The sequence below is a fragment of the Cariama cristata genome, unplaced genomic scaffold, assembly GCF_000690535.1.
Source record: "Cariama cristata isolate BGI_N322 unplaced genomic scaffold, ASM69053v1 scaffold20038, whole genome shotgun sequence".
NCBI lineage: Eukaryota > Metazoa > Chordata > Aves > Cariamiformes > Cariamidae > Cariama > Cariama cristata.
Window position 1 is genome coordinate 29,056 of NW_009633217.1, and position 26,415 is coordinate 55,470.

General features: G+C 40.2%; 1 protein-coding gene across 1 annotated transcript in view; it reads left to right on the forward strand.

Moving 5' to 3' along the window:
* The window catches only part of RASA3 (RAS p21 protein activator 3), a gene marked incomplete at its 5' end in the record, with an annotated part of 56,832 nt that overhangs the window by 27,088 nt on the left and 3,329 nt on the right, over positions 1-26,415 (forward strand). The window contains 15 exons of the mRNA XM_009706684.1: positions 2,832-2,911; positions 6,916-7,020; positions 7,522-7,678; positions 8,507-8,655; positions 10,664-10,778; positions 11,663-11,737; positions 12,248-12,371; positions 13,530-13,636; positions 14,273-14,350; positions 15,144-15,221; positions 15,767-15,840; positions 19,514-19,620; positions 20,582-20,664; positions 24,196-24,407; positions 25,190-25,293. Coding sequence (XP_009704986.1) covers positions 2,832-2,911; positions 6,916-7,020; positions 7,522-7,678; positions 8,507-8,655; positions 10,664-10,778; positions 11,663-11,737; positions 12,248-12,371; positions 13,530-13,636; positions 14,273-14,350; positions 15,144-15,221; positions 15,767-15,840; positions 19,514-19,620; positions 20,582-20,664; positions 24,196-24,407; positions 25,190-25,293 — 1,648 coding nt within the window. The remainder of the gene's footprint in view (positions 1-2,831; positions 2,912-6,915; positions 7,021-7,521; positions 7,679-8,506; positions 8,656-10,663; positions 10,779-11,662; positions 11,738-12,247; positions 12,372-13,529; positions 13,637-14,272; positions 14,351-15,143; positions 15,222-15,766; positions 15,841-19,513; positions 19,621-20,581; positions 20,665-24,195; positions 24,408-25,189; positions 25,294-26,415) is intronic.

Below are 26,415 nucleotides of genomic sequence, written 5' to 3' on the forward strand. Positions count from 1 at the left end.
GCAGTGACACAAGAGCGATGCTATATGTAAATAAACTAAAATGGGCTGCTTTATTCTCAACATAGGCAGTTCCGGAGGTGTCCGACAGCAAGAACTCTTTAATGAGAATGTAATCCAGGAATTCAGCCTGTAAACCATGGAACTTCACCTCTCTGATTCCTCAGCCTTCTGTGCGCTGCGGAGACAGTGAACGTTTGGTATTTAAGCACTGAACTTGGCAGGTGGTGCCATATTGGGGGAGGAAGGAGAGAAACAGAAAGTACCTTCCAGCTGGAGTTGTGGAGGGGACTGGAGGCTTGCTTAGCTTGCCTTTATGCTGGGAGCTGTGTTGTGTGCAAGTATCAGCAGAAGCAAAACCTGAACTCGAGCCCATGCCCCAGTTGTTCTGCTAACTCAGAGCAAAATGTTTTTTTTTGTGTGGGTAAGAGCAGAGCTTGGGAAAAGTCTGAATCAGCCAAAACTCTGAAACATAAACATACCCTTAGTGCAGAGAGAGCCATCATAGATTTATGTCAATTTGAGAGTAGTTAGTACATATCAGGCTAAATGTCTCGAAGGAACAAGGTTCAGTAGAACTGCTACGGCTGGGAAATACATTCAGTAATGAGACACGGGCAGAGCTGTGGCTGGTGCGTGCTAATGGAGTGCTCTGACTTCTGTGGAGCTGCGCAGATCCATGCTGTTGACAGCAGTGTCACTTACTGCTCCCAAACAGCTTCATCAGCTTCCCTGCAGTCTGCTGGCACAGCGACCGGCCGTGCCTCCAGGCAAGAAGCTGATCTGTAAAAGGCCATGAATGGGTGCTTACCTTACTACAACCAAAAAATCACACAGATTTAATTTTGTAAGTGGAAAACAGCCTATCGTTGGTTTTGGGAAATCTAAGGGCCTGTTTAAGTGATGCTATGAGTGAAACTTGCACCTGATGGTTAGGAGCCATTTTCACCACCGCTCCAGCTGCAGCGTGGTGTGGGGGCTCGGAGTTCTATATGCAGCTACAGGAAAATGCCCCCCTTACAGGAACCGAAGAAGGTAGCGCTGGGGACCTGTTTGCAAACCTGCATGTGCTGAAAAAAATTGAGCAGCTGATAAATGGCTTGCAGGCTTTGCCTAAAGAAAGGGACCGGCACAGCAGAGTTGTGCTCCCTTTTTTGTAAAATGGTACATGGCAGCTAGTTCAGCGCTGTGAACTGGGAGTTCCCTCATCTCCAGTTTCATCCTTGGGATGGGTGGACCTCATACAGCTGTCTTTTAAGGAATATTGCTCTTGAGCTGTATTAATCTGCACACTAAGCAGTTGTACAGGTGAACAGAGAGATCTTGTACATGCAGACTCGAGCAAAACTGCTCAGAAAAGTGTTTACTTAAAAGGGATGTGCCATAGGTTACACCTGGGCTGTGCCATAGGTTACACCTATGCTATAACTTTTTTTAGCAGCTCATGTGTTAGAGATAATACAAGACTTAAAAGTTTGCTTCCTTATTAAAAATTACACCATTAACTTCACAATGGTAGTAGAAAATGTCATTTGCAGTTATGTAGGATAATTTCTTGAAGCCACAGGGAAGACAGTTGCAAGGGTAGGGTAAGAAAATATGTACTGAGCTGCTGAAGCTGTATTTAAAGTCTCTGTACTCTTGGGCTTACAGGTGCATTTGATTCAATTATAGTCAAGAGAGTTTGGTCTCCAGTGCTGCTGGTACCTTTTAGTCTTTATGTACCACTTTGCAAATGGTGCCTGCCTCACACATAACGCACTCTGAAAAGGCTCTATTGAGTGTCCCCTGCTGAAGATTCTTTTCTGGCTCCTCTCCACTTGTGCAGCTCTGTCTCTGCCTTCCTTGTTTGTACCATCTGCATCTGATGTACAATATAAAACCAAGAAGTCAAGTTTACAATAAAAGCCCATTTTTGTGAGTGGGAAGTGTCAAGCCACAAGCATATTTAAACCTACAATAAAGTTCAGCTTCTGTGTGCAACCAAGAGCTGAACCCACACATCATACACACTTGCATTTGATCAGTTCCTGCTGTGGTTTCAGCTGGGTGGGGTAGCCTTTTTCTCTGACACACTATGCAAAAATACAACCATCAAAGTCTTTTTATAAGCACGCTAGAAAACAAATTTTAAGAAATGTTTGTACAAAAACTTTTTTTTGCTAATGCTCTACACTTACAGCTACCTTCTCGTTATCTTCTGCCATCCTTTGCTGTTTATCAGTCTTGCAAATATGGTTGGTGAACTCTGCACCTGGTTCTATATTCTGATATGCATAACACAGGCTAGCATCTCTTGGACAACTGATCTGCTTGGTGTTTTTTGTATGAGCATGATAAATTGACTTCCAGGATATCAGGACAGGCAGAACTTCCCAGTTTTAATTAGATCCACTGTAAAATGTTTTTAAGAGTGGTGTCCCCCCTGTCAGAGTCCCTCTGAGCATCTGTTGTACAACTGTATTTAAAACTCAATTCTTAATTGCCCTTTTATTTCCCTAGATGGGTTATAAAAGTGGTATTCCTTTCTGTGATGTTTTTGTTTCTTTTATCAATGTAAATTCAAAATACTGTAGTAATATTAAAGATGTCCTTTCTCAGTAAAGAAAGTGTGGAGTACCTAGTTACTCTTGCATATGATTGTGTAACCACCACTTTTGTGTAGTGAGGAATCTGTTTAGTCAACATATTTATTCACAGGCATGAATGTTTTCAGAATCAGGACTGAAGTCACTGCTGATAATAAAAGACACTGACCTTCCAGAGCTTTGTACAATAAGATAGGAATGCTTTTGTATCAGATCAATTTGTTAAAGTTTCCTCCTTTTTATTAGGTTACAAGACCCAGTAGCTACAACAAGAAATCCCATTTTGATATTGAAGATGTTGATGAAGTTGACAAAATGGAGATAAGGTAATATAAAACAATTTGTACTAATAAACTCATCTTCCAAAGTTGTGTAACTTTGTAGTAGACTCAGTTTTCAAAGTGACAAGCATGATTTTACTGTTCATAAATCAAGATGAGTCTTTGTCACTGTATCCGTATGCTCCTTTACCTCCACTGTCCTGTAGATGTATGCAAATGTGTGACAGTTCCTCTGCAGGAGAAATCCTCATTATTTTCCTTGGTATCCTATATACACCGTGTGTATACTAATGTGCAGTTGTCATTAAGTGCAGCCTTTTATGTCTGGGATCCCCTTTCCTCGCTCCCTCAGTTTCCCAGGAGAGCCCAGAAGCCCTGTGATGCTCCTGGTTAACGGGTCTGTTTTCTTTTTTCACTTGATTTTAGCAACCCATATAAGGTCCTTCTTCACTGAAAGGAAACTCTTGAGCTCAGAGTTTCTCTGGAGCAGAGGCAGTTTCTCTTCTCTTTTGCCTGCCAGACTTTAACCCCTTCTTGCAAGGCTGGGTCTGATACATGTGAAATGCATTGCACAGGAAAGAAGCAACTCTGATTTCAGAAACAAAACAACCCCACCCCACCTCCTGCCACCCACTCAGTACTCCTGTAGAACCTGCTGAGGCCTCCCCATGGTGTCTGCGGGGACAGGTGAATAGAAAGAGTGGAGAGGAAACTAAAGGAGGTGCAAAACCTAAAGGTATCACATGCGTCATACCATCACGTACACTGAAACTTAGAGACTTTGGCCATCTGGTGATTTCAGCACTGTAGCTGAAAGCTGCATCAGGTGGTGAGAAATTCCCCTCTCCTTTAAGCTAGGATTTGGAGGAAGAAAGGTTGAGGGAGAATGGTGGCACCCCCTCCCTCCCCAGGCATTCCCCCAGAGAGGCGGAGAGGGCTTACCTCCCAAAACATTCCCTGGTCCCTTCAGAAGCACAGTTGGCGGTAAGGGAAGGAGGGGAGATGGGAAGGGGGAGCAATACTTACTCCCAGCAGCCAAGATGCATCCATGTTCACAAATGAATGGATGAGGGCTGTTTTAATTTGGCGGTGAGCTGCTGGTTCCTGTAGCCTGTTGGTGTACTATCACAGCACTACAAGATTGTTAATGGATTTGTGTTTGCCATGGCAGGAAAGGGAAACTATTCGTACGTGAGCGAGGCAAAAGCTGTACTCTGTTTCTCTGAGAACATCTGCATCAGGCAGTGCAAAGGTAGCTGGTTTAAGGGCAACCCCCAGCTAATTCACAGGAGAAAGAGCAAAGGCCCAGGTTCAGTGCCATGCGGCTTTGGTAGTGTTGGTGCTGGTAGCACAGTTCTAGCACCAGACTATTTCTGCAAAGCTTTGCGTGGTATAGGCAGGTATGAAGTAACATGTCCCATGGGATGTATGTGATGGAATGGGCAACTGAACGGTGTCTTGGGAGTCCCAGTCTGGTCTTTGTAACCATGATACCTGGCCATGCACTGATTTTAAATGAAAGCTAGGATTGTCTTGGTAGTTTTGTGACTCTGGAAGGGGACCCTAGACATTGGTGGACAGAGGTTACACGTTGCTTAATATTTCAGTTGATTCTTATTTTGTACTACTGCACTAAATGGAATTATACAGTTGTTTTACTTAGTATGTTTTCTGGACAAATGACTGTCTGCAGTGATAACGTATGTGGAGCTGAGCTTCAGAAGAATCTATCATTCCTTAAAACCAACACATCACTGTGTGGTAAAGATGAATAGTTTCTGAGGGGGCTTACAAAATAGTTGGGAAAAGATTGAGCACTTAAATAATAGACAAAAGCAGATAAAGTGTTAGTCTTGGTTGGGTAAACTCTTTGCTCAGAGGCCTTGTCCCCTACAGGACAGAGCGGTGGTGTTTCCCTCTCAGGTTCCCTTCCCACCCCTGCTCGCTTCCTCCGGTCTGTGTGGTCAGAGCTCGATTGTCCCTCTGCCCTCTGGACGGATCACACAATTTATGGGTTTGGAGGTTTGTTTTCTTTTTCTCTGCTGAGAAAAATACCATTCCACAGGGTAAAGAGGAGCCTTAGTCTCTCATGGTTTCTCTCTAAAGCTATGAAAGTTTCTCTTTCTGAGTGGGTGTAGGAAGTTGCAGGCAGGGCACATCAACACTTAGGGACCAGATGTTCTGGTGAAATTCATTGTTTCTCCTCCCCCTCTGTGTTGTTTCTTTCTTTCTGTGACTACAGTCCGACCAGTTTTAGAGTAACCCTTGCCATAATTTTGCCTTCTAAAAACCTCAGGAAACAGTAATCTTTTAGACTCTGAGGTCTGTGTATTATGATTCTTTTAAATACTGCTTATGCTTTGTACTCCAGTCACACTTAACAATAATTTCAGAATTTGCGTGCTTGCTTTGCTTGCTGTGTAGGGTGAGATCTGCCTTAAGTTGTTAGTTCCTCTCCTCAGATCTTTTGCACTGATTTTTTTTATGTAACAAGTTGCTGTGGGGGAACACCCTTTGGCTGCCTGTGTTTGAAAGTGTTATTGCTAGTGGGCATCTTGAAAAAATTTGGATAAACTAGAAATCAGTAGCCCGTAAAAATACTTGGTAAATTGTAAGTTTGACTGTGTGTAAATAAACTTTTCAAAAGATGTGTCTGCTCCTGAAGCTGCTTTTAGCCATCTGAATTAGTTAGCAAGATAGGAACCAGCCAGATGTGGAGAAGAGGGAGAGGAGGTTGAATTTTCAAAGAACTTTTTTCCTTTTGGGGTATTCTTGCCCTGCAGAAATGCTGTTGAAATATCAGAGTTTGAAAAACTTAACCCAGCAGGCATGCAATGTGAGCTGATGGTATGTCTAGTGTATGAAACTTGATGCATGAGACACTGTTGAGAGATACAAGGCTCAGGGGATTTAAAAGTGGCATCCTCTGCACTTGTATAAGGTAGGATAAACCTTTAGCAGGACTATCAACATCCATTCCGTGACAAGCCTACTGTGATTTGCTTGAGACAAGAAAGGTGGTGTGAACGAGTCCATAACTGAATGACTTTGCACCTTATCCAAATTGAAGTTGCTCTTCTAAAAATCTTCATTATTTGAAAACCTGTATTTTTTCCCCGTATATCTTTTTCCCTCAAAAGTTTAAGGCACATTTAGACTGTCATTTAGCTGCAAAATTCTTAGCTGAGCTTATTTTAAAATAAAAATTCTTCTCAGAGGAAACCTTAAATATGTACAGAAACAACTCCCCTGGAGTTTGAAACCCTTGCTCTGAGGTGGGTATTGTAGCATTTATCTACAAATGCCAGGTTAAACACCAGTGCTTCTACTTTGAATCTCAGCGCAGTTGCTTTACGCCCTGGTGTTAAAGAGCACGTGAAAGTGGAGGAAGTATCGTCTACAGATGCGTATCGGAACTTCTCAGCCATGAGGGACTGAGTGCCAAAAATTGCGTAGACTTCAGTCAATACAGTGATTATACAAAGTGATGGAACTGTCTTCAGCTTTTGAGTATCTGTACTAGTATCCAGTTTAGGTGCAATAAATTTGTAAGCTTGACAGAGTCTTCCCAGGAGCTAGAGCACTGGGAAGGACTGTGTAGGCATTCAGCCTAACTCTGTAAAGCTGCCGCTTAGCTGCTAGTGATCCCAAATTCGACCGGGACGAAGAGTATGGAGCCCTTAAATATCTCTACACCTTTTTCCCCTGGTATCCATTTTACCTATGTTTTTGTATTATCTGGGGATAGCCAAATAGCCCCCTGAATCTTTATCAATACGGGTAGTGGAAACAGTACAGATGACGGAAAGGTAGTGCAGACAATTTTTTTTTTTCACTGATGTTTTATGGAGGTGAATTACAAGGCTCCAGAAATCTGAGGTCAGGTTGTCTCTTTACTGTTTGGAAACCATTATTGTACAGTTTCGAGACTTTCTAACTCATAGGCTTGAGGGGAAAAAAACAACAAAATTTGAAAACGAAGTTAGGATTATTTGGGTTTAATTTTTTATTTATTATGAATCTTTTTAAATTACTTGTTTTTATTACAGAGTTGATCTTTGGAATGCCAGTAACTTGAAGTTTGGAGACGAGTTTCTAGGAGAACTGAGACTCCCTTTGAAATTTCTCCGACAGTCTAGTTCTTACGAAGCATGGTATTTGACATTTTTCTTTTGGAGAATAAGTAGAAACATATGTCTGCTGTGAAGACTTAAGAGTAATTACTGCTATGCGATAAAGTTTAAATGGATTTAATTTGTATCTTTTTTTGTAAGCAAGCCAAAGTAATCTTAGCAGACCTAAGAACAAGAAGTTTTGATAATGTGATTAGAGATTTCAGTCTGCCTCTGCGTTGCATGTGGGAGTTCTAATACGTTGGCTTGATGATATTATTTACTGCAGTTCAGCAGTGCCATGGCTTTAGTGTGTGGGTTTTTAATCATATCTACATAAATCTTTATGATCAGAACTTCCCATGCTGCAATTGGTGCAAAATAGTCTGGCAAACTTAATTAAAAAGTCTGATTCAGAACTCCTAAGAATTTGATACATTTATAAATATTGTGTATATCTATACATTTTATATAAGTTGTTGTATCTCCTGAGATAATCTTGTTTTTCAGCACAAACTTTCTGTCTTATTCTTTGCATATCAGGTATTTCCTGCAGCCCAGAGATAATGGTAACAAGTCATTGAAACCCGATGACCTCGGTTCCTTAAGGTTAAATGTGGTTTACACTGAGGACCATGTTTTTTCCTCAGACTATTACAGTCCACTTCGAGACCTCCTGCTAAAATCTGCAGATGTCGAGGTAATTTGCTTGCACTGCTCGTTGTTTACCCACAGATCCTCCTCACAGGGGTCTCTCTGAATGTTTGTCACTATCTTGCTGGGACCGTAATGTTGTGATTACCAGACTTCAGCTTCTGCCTTTTCCGAGCTGAGGGCCTTGTTAAGCTCTGCGTATCCCTGGTGCTTGTTTTCAGTCCTTGCAGAAGAGATCTTTATCTGCGTGCAGTATGGCGGGTGAAGGCACACCCAGGAACACCAGTGGTTTTAACGGCAGCATATTCTCCGTGGCTTTCTAATTTTACATGTGAAAATGCAAAATAAGCTTCAGTTTGATCAATTGGTTTTCCTTTACTGGAGAGGAACAGGTTTACTCACATAATTTAAAAAAAAGACAAACCCAAACCAAGAACTAATCCTGCAATATCAGAGGGTTGGACCATGTCTGCCATTATGTATACTTTTAGCAGTTGTAACAATGCTTTTATTTTTTCAGCGCGAGAACTGGGTTCTGTACTTACTGTGGCTTGAAACTGAGAATGGTTCGAGTTCCTCCTCTTCCCCTGCTTCCCAGGCAACAGTGACATGAAAAGATAGCTGTTAAAAATGGGGGGAAAAAAAAGAGACTGTACCGTAATCGTTTTTAAATTGCTGCCCTCTTGCGATCAACACTTACAGCTACCAAAAACTGGAACGTAACGCCCACCCGTGTTAGGTACAGGCCTGTGTGGGTAACTAGCCACTGCAACCGTGGGGTGGGCTTCTGCTTTAAGGAGCTAATGGGAAAAGTAAGAAAGGATGCTTGTTCTTGAAAGATATCTCAAAGTTTTGATTTCTTTCCACTGTTCAGCCTGTTTCAGCATCAGCTGCACACATTTTGGGTGAAGTTTGCAGAGAAAAACAGGAAGCAGCCATACCTCTTGTCAGGCTTTTCTTACACTATGGCAGAATTGTGCCTTTCATAAGTGCCATTGCGAATGCTGAAGTGAAGAGAACTCAGTAAGTACCAAAACCCAAGTTGCTATCAAGCATACCTACCTACTCTACGTTGGCTACTGTTAGGACCCTCCACTCAGTTTCTAGGATTATATGTAATTTCAAAAGAAATGGTTGGAGTTGTCCCTGTTCCACCCAGCTGAGTCGCAGAGTTCTTTATAAATACATTCACTGCTCTGAAGATCTGGTGAGTTTGATTTTAGGAGGAATTCCCACCATGTTTTGCAAAATCTACTCGCAAGACTATTGTAAGGTCTGAGAGCAGGGATTTTCACTCTTCTCAGTCTTGATTATATTTGATGACAACTGTGAAATCCTACTTTACCTTCAGCTGTTCATATGAAATCATTTCAGCTTTATAGTGCTCTAATAAGTCATCTAGTGCTGAGTAAAAGTGTTTGTTGAATTTGTTCAAAACAAAAAGCAAGTTTCTTCCTAATCATGAATATTTAAGGCAAGCTGTGTGTCTGATCTTTCCAATTAGAGGGCTGAGGAACAAAGATGGGATTGGATCTGGCAGTGGATAGCAGAAAACTATTTTTTGATTTTCTGGTCACTTCTTATAAGTCCCTCGTTTGACTTACTGGTGGGGTGACAGTTTAGTGGCGTAAGATCTAATATTCACACCAGGCAGGACCTAAAGAACATTTGTTGCCACAAGCCTCCTGCTGATGTAGTCGTGCTCTTGACTGACAGTAGAAGTGACAATTGGGAGTCAAGGGGAATGACAGATATTGACTCGAAAGTAACAGCTCCCTCAGTACAAAATGAAGTCTTTGTGTGGGTTGACTTTTCTCAGTGTGTCTGAGGGACGGCGTGTTTTCCTTCCTGTAGGTAGATGTATTTTTTCTGCGCTGCAGGTTGGCTGAAACAGCTTGGTTGCTGCAGTATGAGGAAATTTGCTGTTCCCTAGCCAGTCGTGTTCCTGTGATAAAGCAGCAAAGATAGTGTTTGTTTTCAGGGCTTTCTGGCATTTGTAACAGCCAGTGAGCGTACTTTTTTTATGAAACAAAATGATGAATCCAGCAAAGTAATTCATCTTGTTATTGATTGCTTGTAAAGGGGTACGACTGTAGTAAGCTACAAACAACAGAAAAGACATCAGTGTGTGTACAGGAACAAGCAAATAATTTCATATCCAAGTTTGATCTGCTGTCAGTAGGCACAGGGTTTGATCATATGAGTTGTAGGTGAGATCGTTGGTCGTGTACCTATCCGCATAATATAAATTGCTATACAAGGAATTGCTGGTACAAAATTAATATGAAAGTACTTGTATTCTCAAAATGCAAGTAATACTAAAAAAAAAAGTGCATATGATAGTGCAGCTAGCTAAAGCTTAATGAATCACAGTGGCCGTATGTCTAGCACAAGAATTCTGTGTGAGTGGCTTTTCAGAAGGATGTGAGAGTCTGCATGGCATCAGCTATCCACACAGTTCTCAGGGCAGAATTGGGATCTGCACTGTCCTTAATATGTTATCACAGGACAGTGCTGTAAGCCCCTTAGAAAGGATGGCTACGTCGTTGGAGCCAGTATTTTGATCTCCCTCCCAGCTTACAAGTACTGATTTTGTAGGAGAAGGTAGTAGGTCATGTGTAACGTCCAGTGTTGTTGTGAGACTAAAATCACTGCCTCCTTCCCCTACTCAAATTAACGCAATTCAGTAGCACGTGAAAACAGGCGCATTTCCCCCCGTTTATATTGTAAACTCCTTTGATTTGAGCCTGTGTGTTGCTGTGTGTTTGGATGGTTCGCTGAGCACACTGCGCTAATACAAAGAAGAAAATCAGTAGTCCCTCTGGACTTACCGTGACTACTGCTTTTCTGTTGTAACTGGGAAGCACACTAAATACTACGTGACTGCGTTTAATGGCAGACTGGTGTCAAAAGGAATTTTTGCTTGTGCATTCAAACCCAGATTTCCATCACCCTTCACCGCTTCTTTTATTTCCATATATTAGCAGTTCATTACAAAGAGACTAAATTACAGAAAATTGTTCATTTCCAGAGATCCAAACACCATTTTCAGAGGAAACTCGTTAACTTCCAAGTGCATTGATGAGACAATGAAACTGGCAGGGATGCATTATCTGCAAGTTACACTAAAGCCAATTATAGATGAGGTAAGAGCAGTTATAGACTGTTTACTTGATAAAAATATCACTGTAAAAGGCCTTCAGGGACAGATACTGTTTATTCCTTTCCGTTTTAAGGTGACTTTGTAGGAATAATGCTTAAGAGCCTGTTTCTACATTAAAATCTTGTGTGTTAGTTTAGTCACAGCTGAGTCACCCAATTCAGAAACAGTTGGATTGTATTAAAGGAAAAGGAAAGTTCATTTTATTTAACTAAATTATTCATGTAAAATCTAACATTTATTGGTTCTGAGAAATTAATAAAGTAATTACTTAGATGAACAAAGACTATATACAGCAGAAAGCTGCTGGGAAGCTCTAAGTAATACATTTCATCCAGTGGGTATAAAGGAATAAAATTATTCTTAGATAACTGTGTATGTGATGTGTGTCTTGTAACAATGGGTTATTATCTGTCCAGTCCAGAATGGTGGGTGTGGGTGTTTTAGTGCAGTAACTGGGCAATAGTTTCAGACCACAGACTTCCTTTAAATGATTTGACAATTTCTTCAGCTGTTGTTTTAATGTTTCGTTGCAAAATGTGAAGTTTTTAAAGAATACAAATATACTTTCAAAGTTGACTGTTTTGGCAAAATAGGACTTTTCCTGAACAGCCTTGCTTGAGAGAGTCTAAAGATCAATCCTTCATTTCAGTTGAGGGAAAGGGTAGAAAAAATTAATGCTACTTTTTGGAAAAAGATAAAGATCACATGTAATTTACCTTTGTTACTTGACAAAGGAGAAAAAATACAATTTATAAAGTTGACTTTTGCCTGTTACCTCAAAAAACTAACAGATTATGCTTTTTACAAAACTTTTCCTACTTTAAGGTAAACTAATATATTAATTGTTCACTATATGTTTTTTTCTAGATCTGCCAGGTCCATAAACCTTGTGAAATTGATCCTGTGAAATTAAAAGATGGTGAAAACCTGGAAAATAACAGGGTATGCATTCGATTTTGAAGATACGATCTCTGTTTACACGATAAAGTTGTAACTGATTTGATGTTGCAAATAATTTTGTCGTTCATTAGAATACACTGGAAGCTTTTGTAACAGCACAAACTCTTGTAATTATTTTACAACGGCTTTACATTACGCTATAAATACAATATATGTAGAATGTTAATCACTTCTCCCCCTGCCCTTGAGGACAAGGATAAATTAGCCTGTGGCTCTACTGATGATGCAGAAAATGGTGCTACGAAAAGGAGCGATCTGCCGTACAGCCACATCACTTGATGTTTGGTTTTGATAGGAATAATATTTTTACTCTTGTACTTGAATATGTGCATTTACCAAAGAAAGTATCATTGAGGGTGAGATTGTTTTGCAAGTATATAATGCTGAAAGTGAGAATCTTTTAATGATGCCATTATGAATAAAACCAGGAATAGCACCGCTTTCCACAGCAGAAAATTGTACTAATTTTGTCATAATCATTGCATTTTTCAGGAAAATTTGAGGCAATATGTTGATCGCATTTTTACTGTAATTACAAAATCTGGCGTAAGCTGCCCTACAGTGATGTGCGATATTTTCTTTTCACTGAGAGAATCAGCTGCCAAACGTTTTCAAGGTGAGTTTCTATGTGTTTTATCTTACATCACTGAAAGCTCTTAAATGTAGGTGCAGTCTGGCAGTCTGCATGATCCATGGTGGATTTAGTAACTGAGCAGCAGCTTATCCAAAATACTATTTGGAGTGTGTATTAATGCTGTTTTTTCCTTGATTATTCATTCAACAAAGAACATGACTTTTAATGATTGTATGATTTTTCCATAAACATCTTTCGAAGGAAAACAGCATTTAAAAAGAGCATTACAGTGGCATGTGTTTATGGTTTCAATATTTTGCAAAGCATGCTCAGTTTTCAAATGTTCAGGTTTTTGTAATGGCTCATTCTGCAGACTCCATACAGCTGAATTTTTTTCTGCTCACATGTCAATCTGTAATAAAGGCCAATCTATAAATTATTGGAGTTACTGCAAGCTCATTGCCCTAGGAGAGCCATGTGCTGCAAAGGCTTTCTGGCTTTCAAGAGAGAATTCTTTCCACTCCCTCCTGGTTGTTTTGGTTCTGTGAGAACGAGCAGGCAATATAAAACCAGAATTGAGCAAAACGGCCAACTTCTGTAGCTTCACGAAGGGAAGCAGGTTACAATAAGGAGGTTTCAGAGAGAGTAATGAGAGTTTGGTTTTTAAACAGTCACTTCATAGTAGAGAAGCTCAGGCCAAAAGCCATTGACTGCTGTCATGCTCTCTATTTAACGTAAAAATAAATAAATAAATTGTATTTTCTGTAACTACCCACTGGAATAGATGCATTAGGAGTCTGTACAGCACTTGTGCTCAGGGCTATAACTAGATAACTGAGAGTTGGCCTCTGTGCTGAATGTTTCATAAACTATGTGAATTATTCATCATACTTTAGTTGCATAGATGGAATAGCAGATGTTTGTATAAAATTCCCTGTGGAGTGGAAAAGTGAATGGTGTTCTCCTTGTAGCCTGTGTCGTGAACTCGCTTCTTTTTAAAAGGCTGTCACTGACATTTCCTTGGTTGATGCTGGCCAGTCTCTGGCTCCAAATCCTCCATCATCAGTTAATCCTGTAACCCACGAATATATACATTTCCAGCACATGCTTGAGTGAGCTTTCTGAAGGCATTCTGATAATTTCAGAAGGTTTTTAAGGAAGAATTATTGAAATGCTGAGTAGAGGTCTTCTTTTTAATAGGTGACTTAGATGTGAGGTATACAGCTGTCAGCAGCTTTATTTTCCTGAGGTTCTTTGCTCCTGCCATTCTTTCTCCAAACCTCTTTCAGCTTACACCACACCATCCAGTAAGTACTGTATCCATTTTTTCTAGCTCTGTATATGGTTCTGTCACCATAGTCTGTCTATCAAGATTCTTTCTTCAGTTCTTTTAATAGCCTTTAGGAGATGTACCTTTGTTAGTTTAAAGATCCGATATGTCTCTCTTGGATCTGAAGCATATATTGAATGACTGCGTACGTGGAGAACTTGGGAGGTCTGGGAGGAACAGTGAAATTTAAGGACAAACAAGATAGATGGTCTAAGCTGCTGTGGAAAAGATGGTCACTGTTTCATTTTTGCCACATTACATTAATGCTGGCTTGATTGTCAGCAATGTTGGAAATGTTTTGGATGTTAAGCAACTTATCCCAGACTTTTTGTAGTTGTTCTTATTGGGAGTGGGGAGGACCGGGACAGTCTTCAAGACAGAAATCTCTATTTTTGTTTTGCAAGTGATCGTCTTTGGTTCTCTGAAGAAGCATGATGGCTTAAGAGTCAAAAGCCTTTAAAAAAAGCAACCTTTTTCCTGTAGTGTTTTACTGGGTCTTTTCTAATTTTATGTTACTTTTCTGCAAGTGAAATAAGAAAGAAGAAATGTAATTTGCCTTCCTCTGTTCTATATTTTAAATATCTAGTCTGTATAATACTGTTCTCTTTCCTAGGATCCTCAGACTTCTCGAACTTTGACACTTATCTCTAAAACCATTCAAACACTAGGCAGCCTATCAAAATCTAAATCTGTAAGTATGCCAGTTTCATTTAAAGGTTTAATTTAGGAAAGTGATTTTATTTTTTTGTTTGTTTTTTTAAATCTTTTATCACTCATTGTAATGAAGCCTTTCAAATGCTTGAGTTGCACTAAGCTTATGCAAAACTGGTTATGTTTGCTTTGATTATAAGCTTCTCATGCTCACAGAAAAACTAGATCTGTCTTAATCTGAACCAGCTTTCAGTGAAGCAAAATTATGTGACCAACCTAGAAGTCTGTTCTTCTTTTCATACCAGTTCAGTTTTCTGCTAGTCAGTGGTGAGATTAGATCTTGATGCCCATGCTCTGGATCTTTGATTGAAATAAAACTTGTGTACCTATGACACCACACTGCTATAGCTGGTGATAATTTGGGGTCTCTGGTGGTCTAGTTAGGATTCACACAGGCAACTGTAGATGAATCTGTACCTCAATTACAAATCCTTCAAGACAATAGAATTCCTTCTCTCACACTTTTTGTCAGCTTCTTTTAGGACCAAGATTAAAAGCCAAAGCAGAAGTTTGAAGGTTTTGAAGAATGTATTATTAACTGTAGTAATTGAACATTTGAAATGCATTCTGCTACCCTTTTGAAATAAAAATTTCATACTACTGAATGTGTGCTGTACAACATGAAAGTGGCGCTTTGCTTATTTTACCTCTGGCCAGAAAAAAAAAACCACCTCTTATCTTCGGTGGCTTGCCTTATGGTCTACTGCTGTTAACAATAATATTTTCTGTATAAACTGTATTATGATATGCATGGTTTGGACTTTGTATTTCAGGCCAATTTCAAGGAATCCTACATGGCTACTTTTTATGACTATTTTAATGAGCAGAAATATGCAGATGCAGTAAAAAATGTAAGTAATGCATGTGAATGTTCTGAAAATCCTGCTGTGTTGTTAAAGCTGATGCTCAGAGCACTAGAATGTAATACATACTGTTTGTAAACCAGGAGCGTGTGCTTGAAAAAGCAGACTCCTGATAACTGTAATATTCAAGAAACTTTTATCAAATTACGTGCATGTCAATAGTAGAATCTCTTTGGATCTGTTTCTACTTAATTATTGGATTAACAAGCTGCTGCTTAGAGCTTGAGACATGCACATACTTCATAGGATGCTGCAGATCTGTAATGTAAATTGCTTAGTCCAGAAGGAAATTAAAGATACCTGTAAGAAAGAGAAGCAGAAGAAGAGTTGGTCATCAGCAGTTTTTCTGCTGAAGAGCATTTTTAGTGCACAACCCAGGAAGCCTCCCAAATTCATCAAGTTTCCGCCATTACCTTCTGTTTAACTACTTTTACAATATTTTCTTGTAGCTCTGTGCTGTACAAACGTTAAAGATTTTAATTTGGGCAGTGCGGTCCTGTCATTTTTATCTCTGCGTTTTGTTCACCTTTTAGTTTCTAGATTTAATTTCATCTTCGGGAAGGAGAGATCACAAGAGCATAGAGCAGCCTATATTGCTTAAAGAAGGGTAAGCATGCATGTGCAACAAAACCCTCTACTTGTGTGCTTGCTACCATTCTAAGGCAGCTATCTTGTTTTCCGCCACCCCTATTCCATCCGTGTGTTCAGAGAAGAACGTAGGAAGATTCTTGTGTTGCTGTTTCTACTCTCTGTGGCTGCTGTAGCTGATTTTAACATCTTTTCATTTGATTTAAACATCTTAATTGAAGTATGTTTTGAAATAAGTGGAGGAAAAAGAAGCCTGTAGAACCTAATTAGCACAGCTAAGGCAAAATAAATTAAATCAGCATTGTGTTAAAATCAAGTTGATTTTTTTTTTTTCTGAACTCCAGTGAACAAAAGCTGTAAAATTCCACTGTGAAGGCAGATACTGAATATCTTAGTGAGGGCAAAGCCTGCAAATGGGATTTGCTTTTGCTGCCCTGTTAGATCCATATGCTAATCATTATCATGGCCATTTTGAGGAAAATTTGTGATGCACTTGGAACAGTTTCGAGTTTTAGTACCTTTCCTTTTTTTGGAAGCATGTTCCATATGCCATGTTAGTTTTAGATACTAATTGTTGACATTTTTTGTGTTAGAAAACTGAGTTGCTAAGATCATCTAAGTGCACTGTGGAAACGGCTTCTTTGAGCTGGGAGGAAGAAAGTGAAAATCCATATTCTTCCTGTCAGAGCTTAGTAAGCTGAACTGCTGCGTGAAAGTAAGCTTTCCTGGTAGCTCTAAGTCATACGAAAATTAGTGAAAATTGGTGAAAACATGACAACCCCTTCCAGTTAACCTCTGCAGTTCACTTCTCTGATAGGCGTCTGTCCCTAGAAGCAAATTTATCTATTTTAATTCTGTACATTTATCATTCTTTTGGTTTTGAAAATAAATGTATAGTTTGTAACATTTTCCCTCTAACTCTAAAACATTATTTTTTTTCTGCCTCTGTCTTTCTTTTGCTCCTGTCTGATTTTTTTTCTGTCTTTTCTTGCTCGGCCTGTGGCTGCTGTTGTAAGGACTCTTAAACTAACAGTAAAGAAAGTTGATGGTAATAGTTCATGCAGGTAAGATGGTAGGGGCAGTTGGTGCTTTGCTGTAGCTACCGGCTGACAGCATGTCCTTCCCTCGCAGCAGTAGGCTTGCCTGACTTAACTTTGGGGAGGAAGTACTCTGTTTAACGGTCCTGAAATGCCTGGGTACACCCAGCAGAGAACATTTTGTTATCGATTTCTTGATGTTGACCAACTCTTTTTTTCTTTTTTTTCCTTAAAGCAAAAACCTACTGTAAATAGACAATAAAGGCCTTTTATCTGTAGGCAGAGGCTCCAAGAAGCACTGAGATTTGCTTCACATTCAATGTATAGAACCCAGTGAACTCGCTGGAAGTGATTAAGAAGCGGCCATGCGTTTTCTAGGCACTTCTTAAATAGCATTCACGTAAATTGTTCTGAAGGTTAAGGAGTGGCCTTCAGCTGTCTATTTCTCCTGACATTTTGCATTATTGCCATGTTATATCATGGGGAGGAGGTGGGAATTTTCACAGCCTTTCATTTGATTCTTCTCCAGATTGATTGGCTGGTTAGTGGGGTTTCTGTTTGACTTTGCAATGTTTTTGTTTGTTTTTGGTTTTTTAATCTCTCTTTGCTTCTGTTAAGAGTATCTAGATGGAAAGCTATAGCATATGTACTTTTGAATGAACATACAGTACCAAAGATTAGTCACTGACACTTGGGTTTGCTGGCATTGGGCATGCCATCGCTGCTTAACAGCTGTCTGCCTGGTTCTTTCCAAAAGGAAGAGAATTAAAAGGAGAACTAGTCCTGCCGTTCTGGTAGGTGAAAGGGGTGTGCTGACCCTTCCAAGCAAGGCTAAGGCAGATCCAAACTCATACCTACCATAAACATGAGAAGATCCAACACCCGGCACTGAAATGGGTTTCATCTTGGACTTTTTTTCCCTTTGTGCTTCTGACTATTTGCTCCGACTTGTCACACATTCTGCAAATGTTAGAAGCAAAGCAATCATTTAAATTGACCTTATAACTTTGGTTGCTTTGAACACTTGTCACCTATCTGTGAGAAATAAAAGGACATTCTTCTCTTGGCTGTGTCAGCTGTGAAGAATTTAATGAGAAACGTGCTCTTAGCTCTGCTGTATAGAGTTTGCATTTTTCAAAGGGGGAGGTTCTGTAGGAGTTTACAGGTTTAAGTCATTTTTGAAGTGTTGACATGAGAAGGAAGAGAAACCTAACTTGAAGAGCATATTGTCCAGGCCAAGGTTATCTGTTCTTTCCTTGAAAGTAATCAAAGAATAAGGACCGAGACAGTAACTGTCTGACCATTTTAAGAATGAGGGAGATGTGTAACTATAACTGGTTTAAAAAAAAAAAAATCTGTTGCTGTATACAGTCCTTGTTAACCTGGAATGGGCAGCAGGCACCAGCACACTTCATAACAGAACAGTTAAAGTCTGAAGGAACTTGGGTTTCTGTTTGAGCTTTAAACAGACCTGCCGTTGGGTTGGATGTCAGGTAGTTGTTTCAGACTGAAGATGCCAGAAGCAAGAAACAATATTACCTGTTCTAAGCATTTTAGGTCTGCTATTGAAAATCTTCAACCAAATCATTCACTGTTCTCTGTGTGCTCTTTGTGCTGTATAGCGCTGTCCTACTTGATAAAAACTACTCTGTTGTAAGTAGTTTTTACTCACTCCCTTGTACAATTCTGTATTTGGCACAGTAGTTAATGTAATGTGTAGACTAGCTGTTACCAACTCTCTACTGCATATGCATACACACTTTTTTCCACCAAAAGTGATGCTGAGCAGTATGAAGTCACTAGGCTTTCCAAAGTCACCTTGAAGCTTTTGGATTGATTTAGTGGTTAGGAAGGTGGTGGATGCATCACAGTTTCTTGTAAGCTAGTTCAAGTTTGAAATTCATTAAAACTGACAACTCACTATACGAACACCCCTCCTCTGCCACAAAAGGGAGGGATGGCAGGTCCTAGCTTTCAGCCGTCCGATTGCTTTGTCTGTTATTGAAAATGCGTTTCCAACTGCAGCATTAGTGTGCAATTGCAAATGGAGCTGTGGAACATCCTGATTTTGGTTTCAGAGCTTGAGAGTGACTAAAGCATGTAAGGGTACAGTCTCTGTACCTGTACCTGCCTTTAATAATTACACATACTCTAAACCTTTGGAGTTTTCTCACAGCTTTAAAAAATAAATAAATAAATAAAACTTGTAGAGTTAACAGGTCAAGCTTAGCAAGGCAGTACTAACCATGTTCTACCCTTTTTCTGCCGTAGTAGGAAACGTTTAGCTGCGTTTGTAACTGAGGAAAGGACACAAACTGCAGTTCAGCTAACTAACTAGAGCCCCTGTGCAGACTACAAGTCAAGTTACGTGTCTTGCCTCTTACCTAGATCTGGAAAAAGGACAGGCTTAACTAACAGATGCACTAAACCTATCCAAGTGTGACTTTCCTTTCCTTGTCAAGACAAGGCCTCAATAATTAGAAAACACTGTGTGTCCCCTCCTGAAGCTTCGCAAGTGCCATCATGTATGTGTGCGTATATGTATATATGTATAAACCTATATACATAAATACATATTTTATGTGTATGCATACATTTATATGCATGTATATATAAAATCTAGTGTATTGTAACAACTGTTGTCCTGTTTACTAGGTTCATGATCAAGAGAGCACAAGGAAGAAAACGATTTGGTATGAAAAACTTCAAGAAGAGATGGTTTCGCCTGACAAACCATGAGTTTACCTATCAGAAAAGCAAAGGTAACAAAGGTTTTCCAGTCTTTTTTTGATATATTAAAGCAAAGATTAAACATAAGGATTGTGTAAGAACAGAAGACTTGAGATCTAGATCTGTAACTGTAGAAGGCACAGTGCAGGCAAGTCAGCCTGTATGTTCTTGCCCTTTTTTTAGTATCTCTGTACTGACTGTTAGAGAAGCTTCTTGGATAGCACAGTACCCTATCAGTTAGCAGAATATTTGATAATATTTGTCTAATATCAGTTATCAACATCATCTGTAGGTTTCACAGTTACCTAGGAGATTGTCCAAGGAAGCAAAACTCAGGATACAAATACCTTACACTGGGATTTGAGTTTGTATTGAACATTCTCAGATGCATCTCAGATTGCTCTCATAAATTCTGTAGCATTGGCACAACTGGCTGCACTGGCAGGGATTTGCCTCCAAGCTTTGAACTTGCAAAAATATGTTCACTTGATGTTGCCTAATGTCAAGGATTTTGCTTTTCACAAATTGTTCCTGTCTGTTCAGTAGTACACAACAAATACCACGTCCTTCCATCATATAAATGCATAGGGAGTGAGAAAGATAAGGAAGCACGTTCAGATTGTGCCAGTCATCATTTCAGACTCAACTTTGAGAACTTACATCACCACCACGTCAGCCTAGTTCAGTTGAACGGACAAGAATGATTTCTTTCATTGTCACCTTCTAGGAAATATACTGTGCCCTGTTGCAGCAGTCAGTTTCTAAGAGGTTTTGCTGGCATAACATAGTGCAGCTGAAAACAGAAATCAACTTAAGGTAATACTTAAGGACCATACTAGTAAATCCCTGCTGAGTGAAAGATTTTTTTTTTTTTTTTTTTTCTTGTGCAGTCAAAATGATCTTCAAAGGAACTGAATCAGGCCTTAGAATCAGGGCAGAGGGTGAAGTTGAGTTGTGAATAAGTTGCTTAGTATCTCCGTGTGTGTTCTGCAGGTGATCACCCTCTGTGTAGCATTCCAATTGAAAACATTCTGGCAGTGGAAAGACTGGAGGAGGAATCCTTTAAAATGAAAAATGTAAGTAGGTCATCTTTGTTAATGTACTTGTTAGGCTGGTCTAGATCCACCGGCCTAATCGCCTTTTTCCCTTTTGTAACCTGGATAGGGTTTCTGTTGAAAGATGTACAACCACAGCTGCTTGTTCTGTATATAGTAGCAGGAGTTTCCAAAAGTACAGCCCATTCAGATTCTTAACAGCCCAGTCAGCAGTCTTTGGATGTCGTGATCTGCAGCACACTCAGTACTGACCACTGCTGATCAGCTGTCTGGGCTCCGTAATGTCAGACACAGGTAAGATGATCGAGTCCCTGCCCTTTCTGTCGGGAAGGAACTGGCTGCTTATAGTTGTGAAGGATCACATCTTCTTTCCTAGCTATCAGGGTTTCTTTATCGGTTAATGAAAGTCCATATTCATTTGGGTTAGGTCATGTGCCAAAACAACATCTGTGCTGTGCTAGTATGGTTTAGCATTTTGATTGCCCCATTAGGGAAAAAAATACAGCTGTATTTCTTATGCATGAAACACTACTGCCAACTTCTGTATGCGAGGCATGCCATCCAATGTGTAAGAACAGTTCTTAGACACAATCAGTTGGTGATGTTGGGAGCCTTTTTCATACTCTTCTGCCTGTAAAGCTGAGTACAGGCCTTAAAAGTTTTATTTAAAAAGAAACAAAAAACCAGCTCAGTGTTTTCCAGTTCTAAACATGCATCTACTACAGACTTCTTTACACACATAAGTGGTTGTGACTTTTAGCTTTTCTGCCTTTTAAGTCTTTCCTGCCATCTACGCTGCTTATGGAAACCCTGCAGGGCAGTGCTCAGACCTGCTCTAGGTATTAGGTTCCTCAAACAGCACTTTGTTAAAGTGAAAGACAGTGCTTGACTCCTCAGTATTTTCCTCGCTTCAGGTATTATTTTGGTAGCATCTCTCTCTCTGTTAAAAGATGGAATAAGTTTCAGTTCACTTGCTTCTAGAGCACACCTGTACTGTACTGTATGTACTGCAGCTACCTCTGGTGTTTATAACTCACATTAATCACATAGGCAAAAGCAATCGAGCTGCAAAATAATTCTTAAGCTATTAGAAGGCAGCTGTAACATGTGATGAACTGTTGCCAGCAGTACTCTGCAAAATAACTCGATTGAACTAGAAGTAACCACACAGCTGAGGTAAAACTTAACGTGTGTGGAGAGGAGCTGAGCTATCATTCTGATCAACTCTTCCGTGACAGCAGTCTTTAACTTAGGCTGAGTCTACAGGGCTAGAATGCATCCAAAATATCCCTTTATTGTTAAGATTTATTATAGCAAAATATCCCTTTATTGTTAACATCAGAAACTGCCTGCTATTTTGGTTGCTTAAATTCAGTATTACCTACAAAATGAAGGTAACTACATCCATTCTGGAACGTAAGGTTCAGAGTCTTTCCATAAGCAGTAGAAAATACCATTATCACCTTCCCATGCTAATATATTCCCATTTATCTTGCCATATATAAATAGAATACTGCAGCAAGAACAGAATTCTCGAAACACCACAGCAGATGTATTTGCGATGGATATTCCATCGTGGGTGCTAAGTGTGATTAAAGATCCACATTTTCTATAAATATTCTCTATGTATTTGTGCTCTGAATTGTGCCAAGTGTGTCTTCTGTCTTCCTCACTCCTGATAAATCTGCCTGTCTGGCAGTAAGGCCAGTAGCCTTCATCTTCCTTAAGCACAGTTTGGGGGGTGTGGGGGTGGCTTTAGGTACTGTTCAGGTCTTCTTTGTTGTTTGAGAAGCACCTGGTGGTTTTGGTAGTGTAAAGGTCTTGGAACCACTTGAAATTCTTGGCTTAGTTGTGGGCTTCTCAGTAACCGTTGCCATATGTTAGTTCAGTTAGGTTGGTATCCCCTTACACAAAGCCATACTCCTTAAATCTGTTCCTTTGTTGTAGTGCAGAAGGCTCCATTTACCCCACCAGGACATTAAAATTCTTTTCCCTGTAGTTCCGTGTTAATGGAGGGTTGGATTGCATGCTCCTGTCTTCCTTGTTCCTTCCTTCCTTATTCCTCAGACTCAAATTGCCAGTTATGTCCTGGGAAGTTTTAATAAATGGGCTCTCTTTGGTGTGTATCTTGGCAGTGCTGGACTGATCACACTAGCAGCTCCTGCGCTACTGTTGTCTGTTGTGCCTTTGTAATTATTGTCTGACATCCATAAGGATACTAAATCCAGGGAAATGACTGTTGGAACTTTCCCTTTCCGGTTAGAAGAGACACTGTAATTAAAAAACCTGTTCATTCACAAATTAGCAAGCTACTTCGAGGGATGTGCACCTAAAAGTGTCGCAAGGGAAGAAGAGATTGTGCCTGATGCCAGTCTGCAACATTCTCCTGACCAGCTAGGTGCAGAATACAGGCCAATGTTTCAGGTCTTTGTAATAGACAAAAGTGAATTTCAGTTTTGGTGGAGATTTTTGGTTTTTTGGTGTGGTGGGTTGATTTTTGTTTGGGTTAGGGTTTTTTTTTGTGTGTGTGTGCCTCTTTGTTTTTCTTTTTGAAGTAGCACAGAGAAACCAGCTGTTTGGAAGATAATATTCCGCATGATATGGGCAGTGTAATGTCTAATGATTTCAATAATCAAATGAAGAAGTAGAAGGGGGAAGGATAATTTAGGAATACCTGAGAGAGAGAGGAAAACCCATTAAAATTAAGTATTTGCAGAAGCTAGAGGAAATGAAGATGGTTGACATTTGCCTTTTCAAAACTGGCAGTTAAGATCACTAACTTCAGCTTAGTTATCTCCAGCGCATGATCAATATAATCAAGCAATACAGCTGTGCATGAGACATTTGATTCTTCCAGAGGAGGAAAATAAATGTGATTGTGCCATTTTAGGCTGCAAGCTGTTTTGAACAGGCAGGAGAACTCTAGTTTAGATTTTCAGTGCCCAAGCCGTAATGCAGAATTAATGTGCAATTATTTGAACCACCTGATGGCGATTAAAGAGAAAATGTATTGCTGTGGTTTGCTAATAGCAGCTATAGCTGGGTGCAGAAGGATGGAAGTTATTAAAAGGAAAGCATTGTGCTGAAATGGGTGTTAAAAAGACTAGAGATACGGCACTATTAAAGCAAAGCTGTCGCTAAGGCTGGATCCAAACTCTCATTTTTCTCTTTTTCTGGCCTCTGCTGACTAGCATTTCTTTTCAGCCCTGCATCGGGTCCCTCTGTCAGCCTTCCAAAACTTAGAGCTGCAGCATTACTAAAATTGCATCCCTGAGGCTGACAACAAATCTTGTTGAGGCCCAACCAGCGAGTTGGTATTAGCTGTTTGTAAATCATCTCCTGCAGGAACAGTATCTTACTCCTTGTACCAGATGAAAGGTTTTGGTTTTTTAAGGTCACATATGCTGCCTGGTTTTGTGTTGAAATGTATTTATTGGTGCAATCTTTTAGTATGCTGTGTTTTTCCTTTAATAAATCATTGGTCTGAGCCCAGTCTGAGGTTCACCGACTCATTCTGAAGGTTTATTCTGTGGCTTATTTCCTTATCTGCAGATGTTCCAGGTGATCCAGCCTGAAAGAAGAGTCCTGTATATCCAAGCAAATAATTGTGTGGAGGCCAAGGACTGGATTGATATCCTCACCAAAGTTAGCCAATGCAACAAGAAGCGCCTCACAGTCTACCATCCCTCTGCCTATCTTAATGGCCACTGGCTTTGCTGTAAAGCTACTGCAGATAATACTCCTGGCTGCACACCCTGCACCGGGTAAGGACTGGTAACATGCCGTTGGTCTAGGTATTGCCAGGGGTACGTGCTTCTCTGCGGCGTGACTTGCAGGTACACAATTGCCAAGATCTGCCAGGTGCACAGACGGCGTGGTGTTTTCAGAGGCCATCTTTATTGTTATTTCTGATACTGTCAGTATCTGCGTGTCTTGGTCAAAATTTTTATCATTCAAGACATTGATAGGAATTGACTGTGGGATAAGATACTTTGCTTCTGATCACCTGTCATTAGTAAAAATGTCAGAAATCCCTTGAACATCCTGTTTGTAAATTCCTGAAACAGACCATCATCTGCTTCTAGATTTAATTCTAAACTGATCTTTTTCTAAGGGGACCACTCAAGGTCTCTGTTAAATGAAGAGATACTGTCTGGTTCGTAGGAAACAGTTTTCATCGAAAATGAGAGCAGCACCAAGTCTGCAGTGGTAGTTAGTCTCTGAGTGTAAGACCTGGACAGTTGGGAGTTCAGTGCTTTGGCTCCTCCATCTGGTTAGAGCAGATTAGTTCTCCAAAACATCTGGATGCTGATACAGTCCTCTCTCTCAAGTCAGAACGAAAGCATGCTGGTTAAATCTAGGCGTAAAGAAGTTTGAACTTGTCTGCTTTTTCTTTGGGGGAAAATAGGAAGTTTTGAGCTCTATTACACAGAATCTGTTGGCTTTCATGAGTACTCACTTTTACTTTCATCCTTGTTAAGTGCTTTTTGTGCCATAATACACTGTTTAGCATATAACTTCTACTTCTCTTCCTGATGCCTTACAGAGGCCTGCCAGCAAATATACAACTGGATATAGACGGAGATAGAGAAACTGAGCGCATCTACTCTCTTTTCAACTTGTATATGCCGAAATTGGAGAAAATGCAAGGTGAGGATGAAAGATCATTGCATCTCCAGTATGCTTATCGAGGCAAAAATACCTGTGAAAAATTGGATGTTCTGGCTAGACCAGCCCTGCGAATCACATCCTAGAACACTGTGGCCATTATTTAACTTGTTTCCCCTTCTGCTGTCTTGAGGCAGTTGTGTGAATTATTTTTGGTACAGTGTGCAGGCTCATAGTCTGTACAAAGTTCTTTGCATAATAAACAGTTGTTTGAAATACAGTCCTAACCACAGCATCCTAAAATAGCGTAGGCACAGAGCATTGCTTGGATGCTCTGAATTGACAAATCAGTGTGTGCGTTAAACCAGAAGTTTACTGATCCTGAAACGAAGCACCAGCAAAGTTGAGGTTTCAGTGGAACAGGGTTTTGTGTTACCAGAAGTCATGTGCACATTCCCTGATTCAGATCCCAAGAACAGGCTGGATACAAATGGTTTCCTCAGGAAGGCTTTTTCAGAATTATCAGTGAAAGATGACCTGTGGATGTCTGGGAAATACTGAAAAGTGGAGTGTGGGCTGGGAAACCCTCAGGAGCAGAGGTGTGACATGAAGGGTAAAAGAAAGAAGAGGCAGCAGAGGAAGTTAGTACTAGTAGGCATGCCAAGAAAAGTATCCGGTGTACACAGTGCCAGACTTGAAATCCCAATTTAGCCCAGGGAGTGGCAGGGAAGCCTTCACTGTGGCACTGATCTTTAAATAGGACTTTAGTTTATAATATGAGATAAGCCAGTGGTGTCAAACACACAGATTGGAAAGCACTTTAATCCATTCCTGGCTGCTGTGCAGTTGCAAACTTAAGATCCCCACCACTTCCGAGCTGTCTGAACCAATGCCCAGCTTTTTCCCCTGTTCCGAATCCTCACTGCCAGAGCCAGCATCGAGTTTCGGTGTCGGGGAAAAGAACGCAGGTTTGGCGCAGACAGCGCGGCATGGGGAAGGTAACTCGAAAGCTGAGACTGAGACAGCAGGAAAGCTAGAGAGCTAGGGAGAAATAGAGACAAAATATTCTCTCCCCTTCTGGTATGCTTGGCTACAATGCAGAAGTAGATCACATGCCGAATGTGTTGGAGACATTCGTGTGTAAGCGGTGTCCTCACCTCTGAG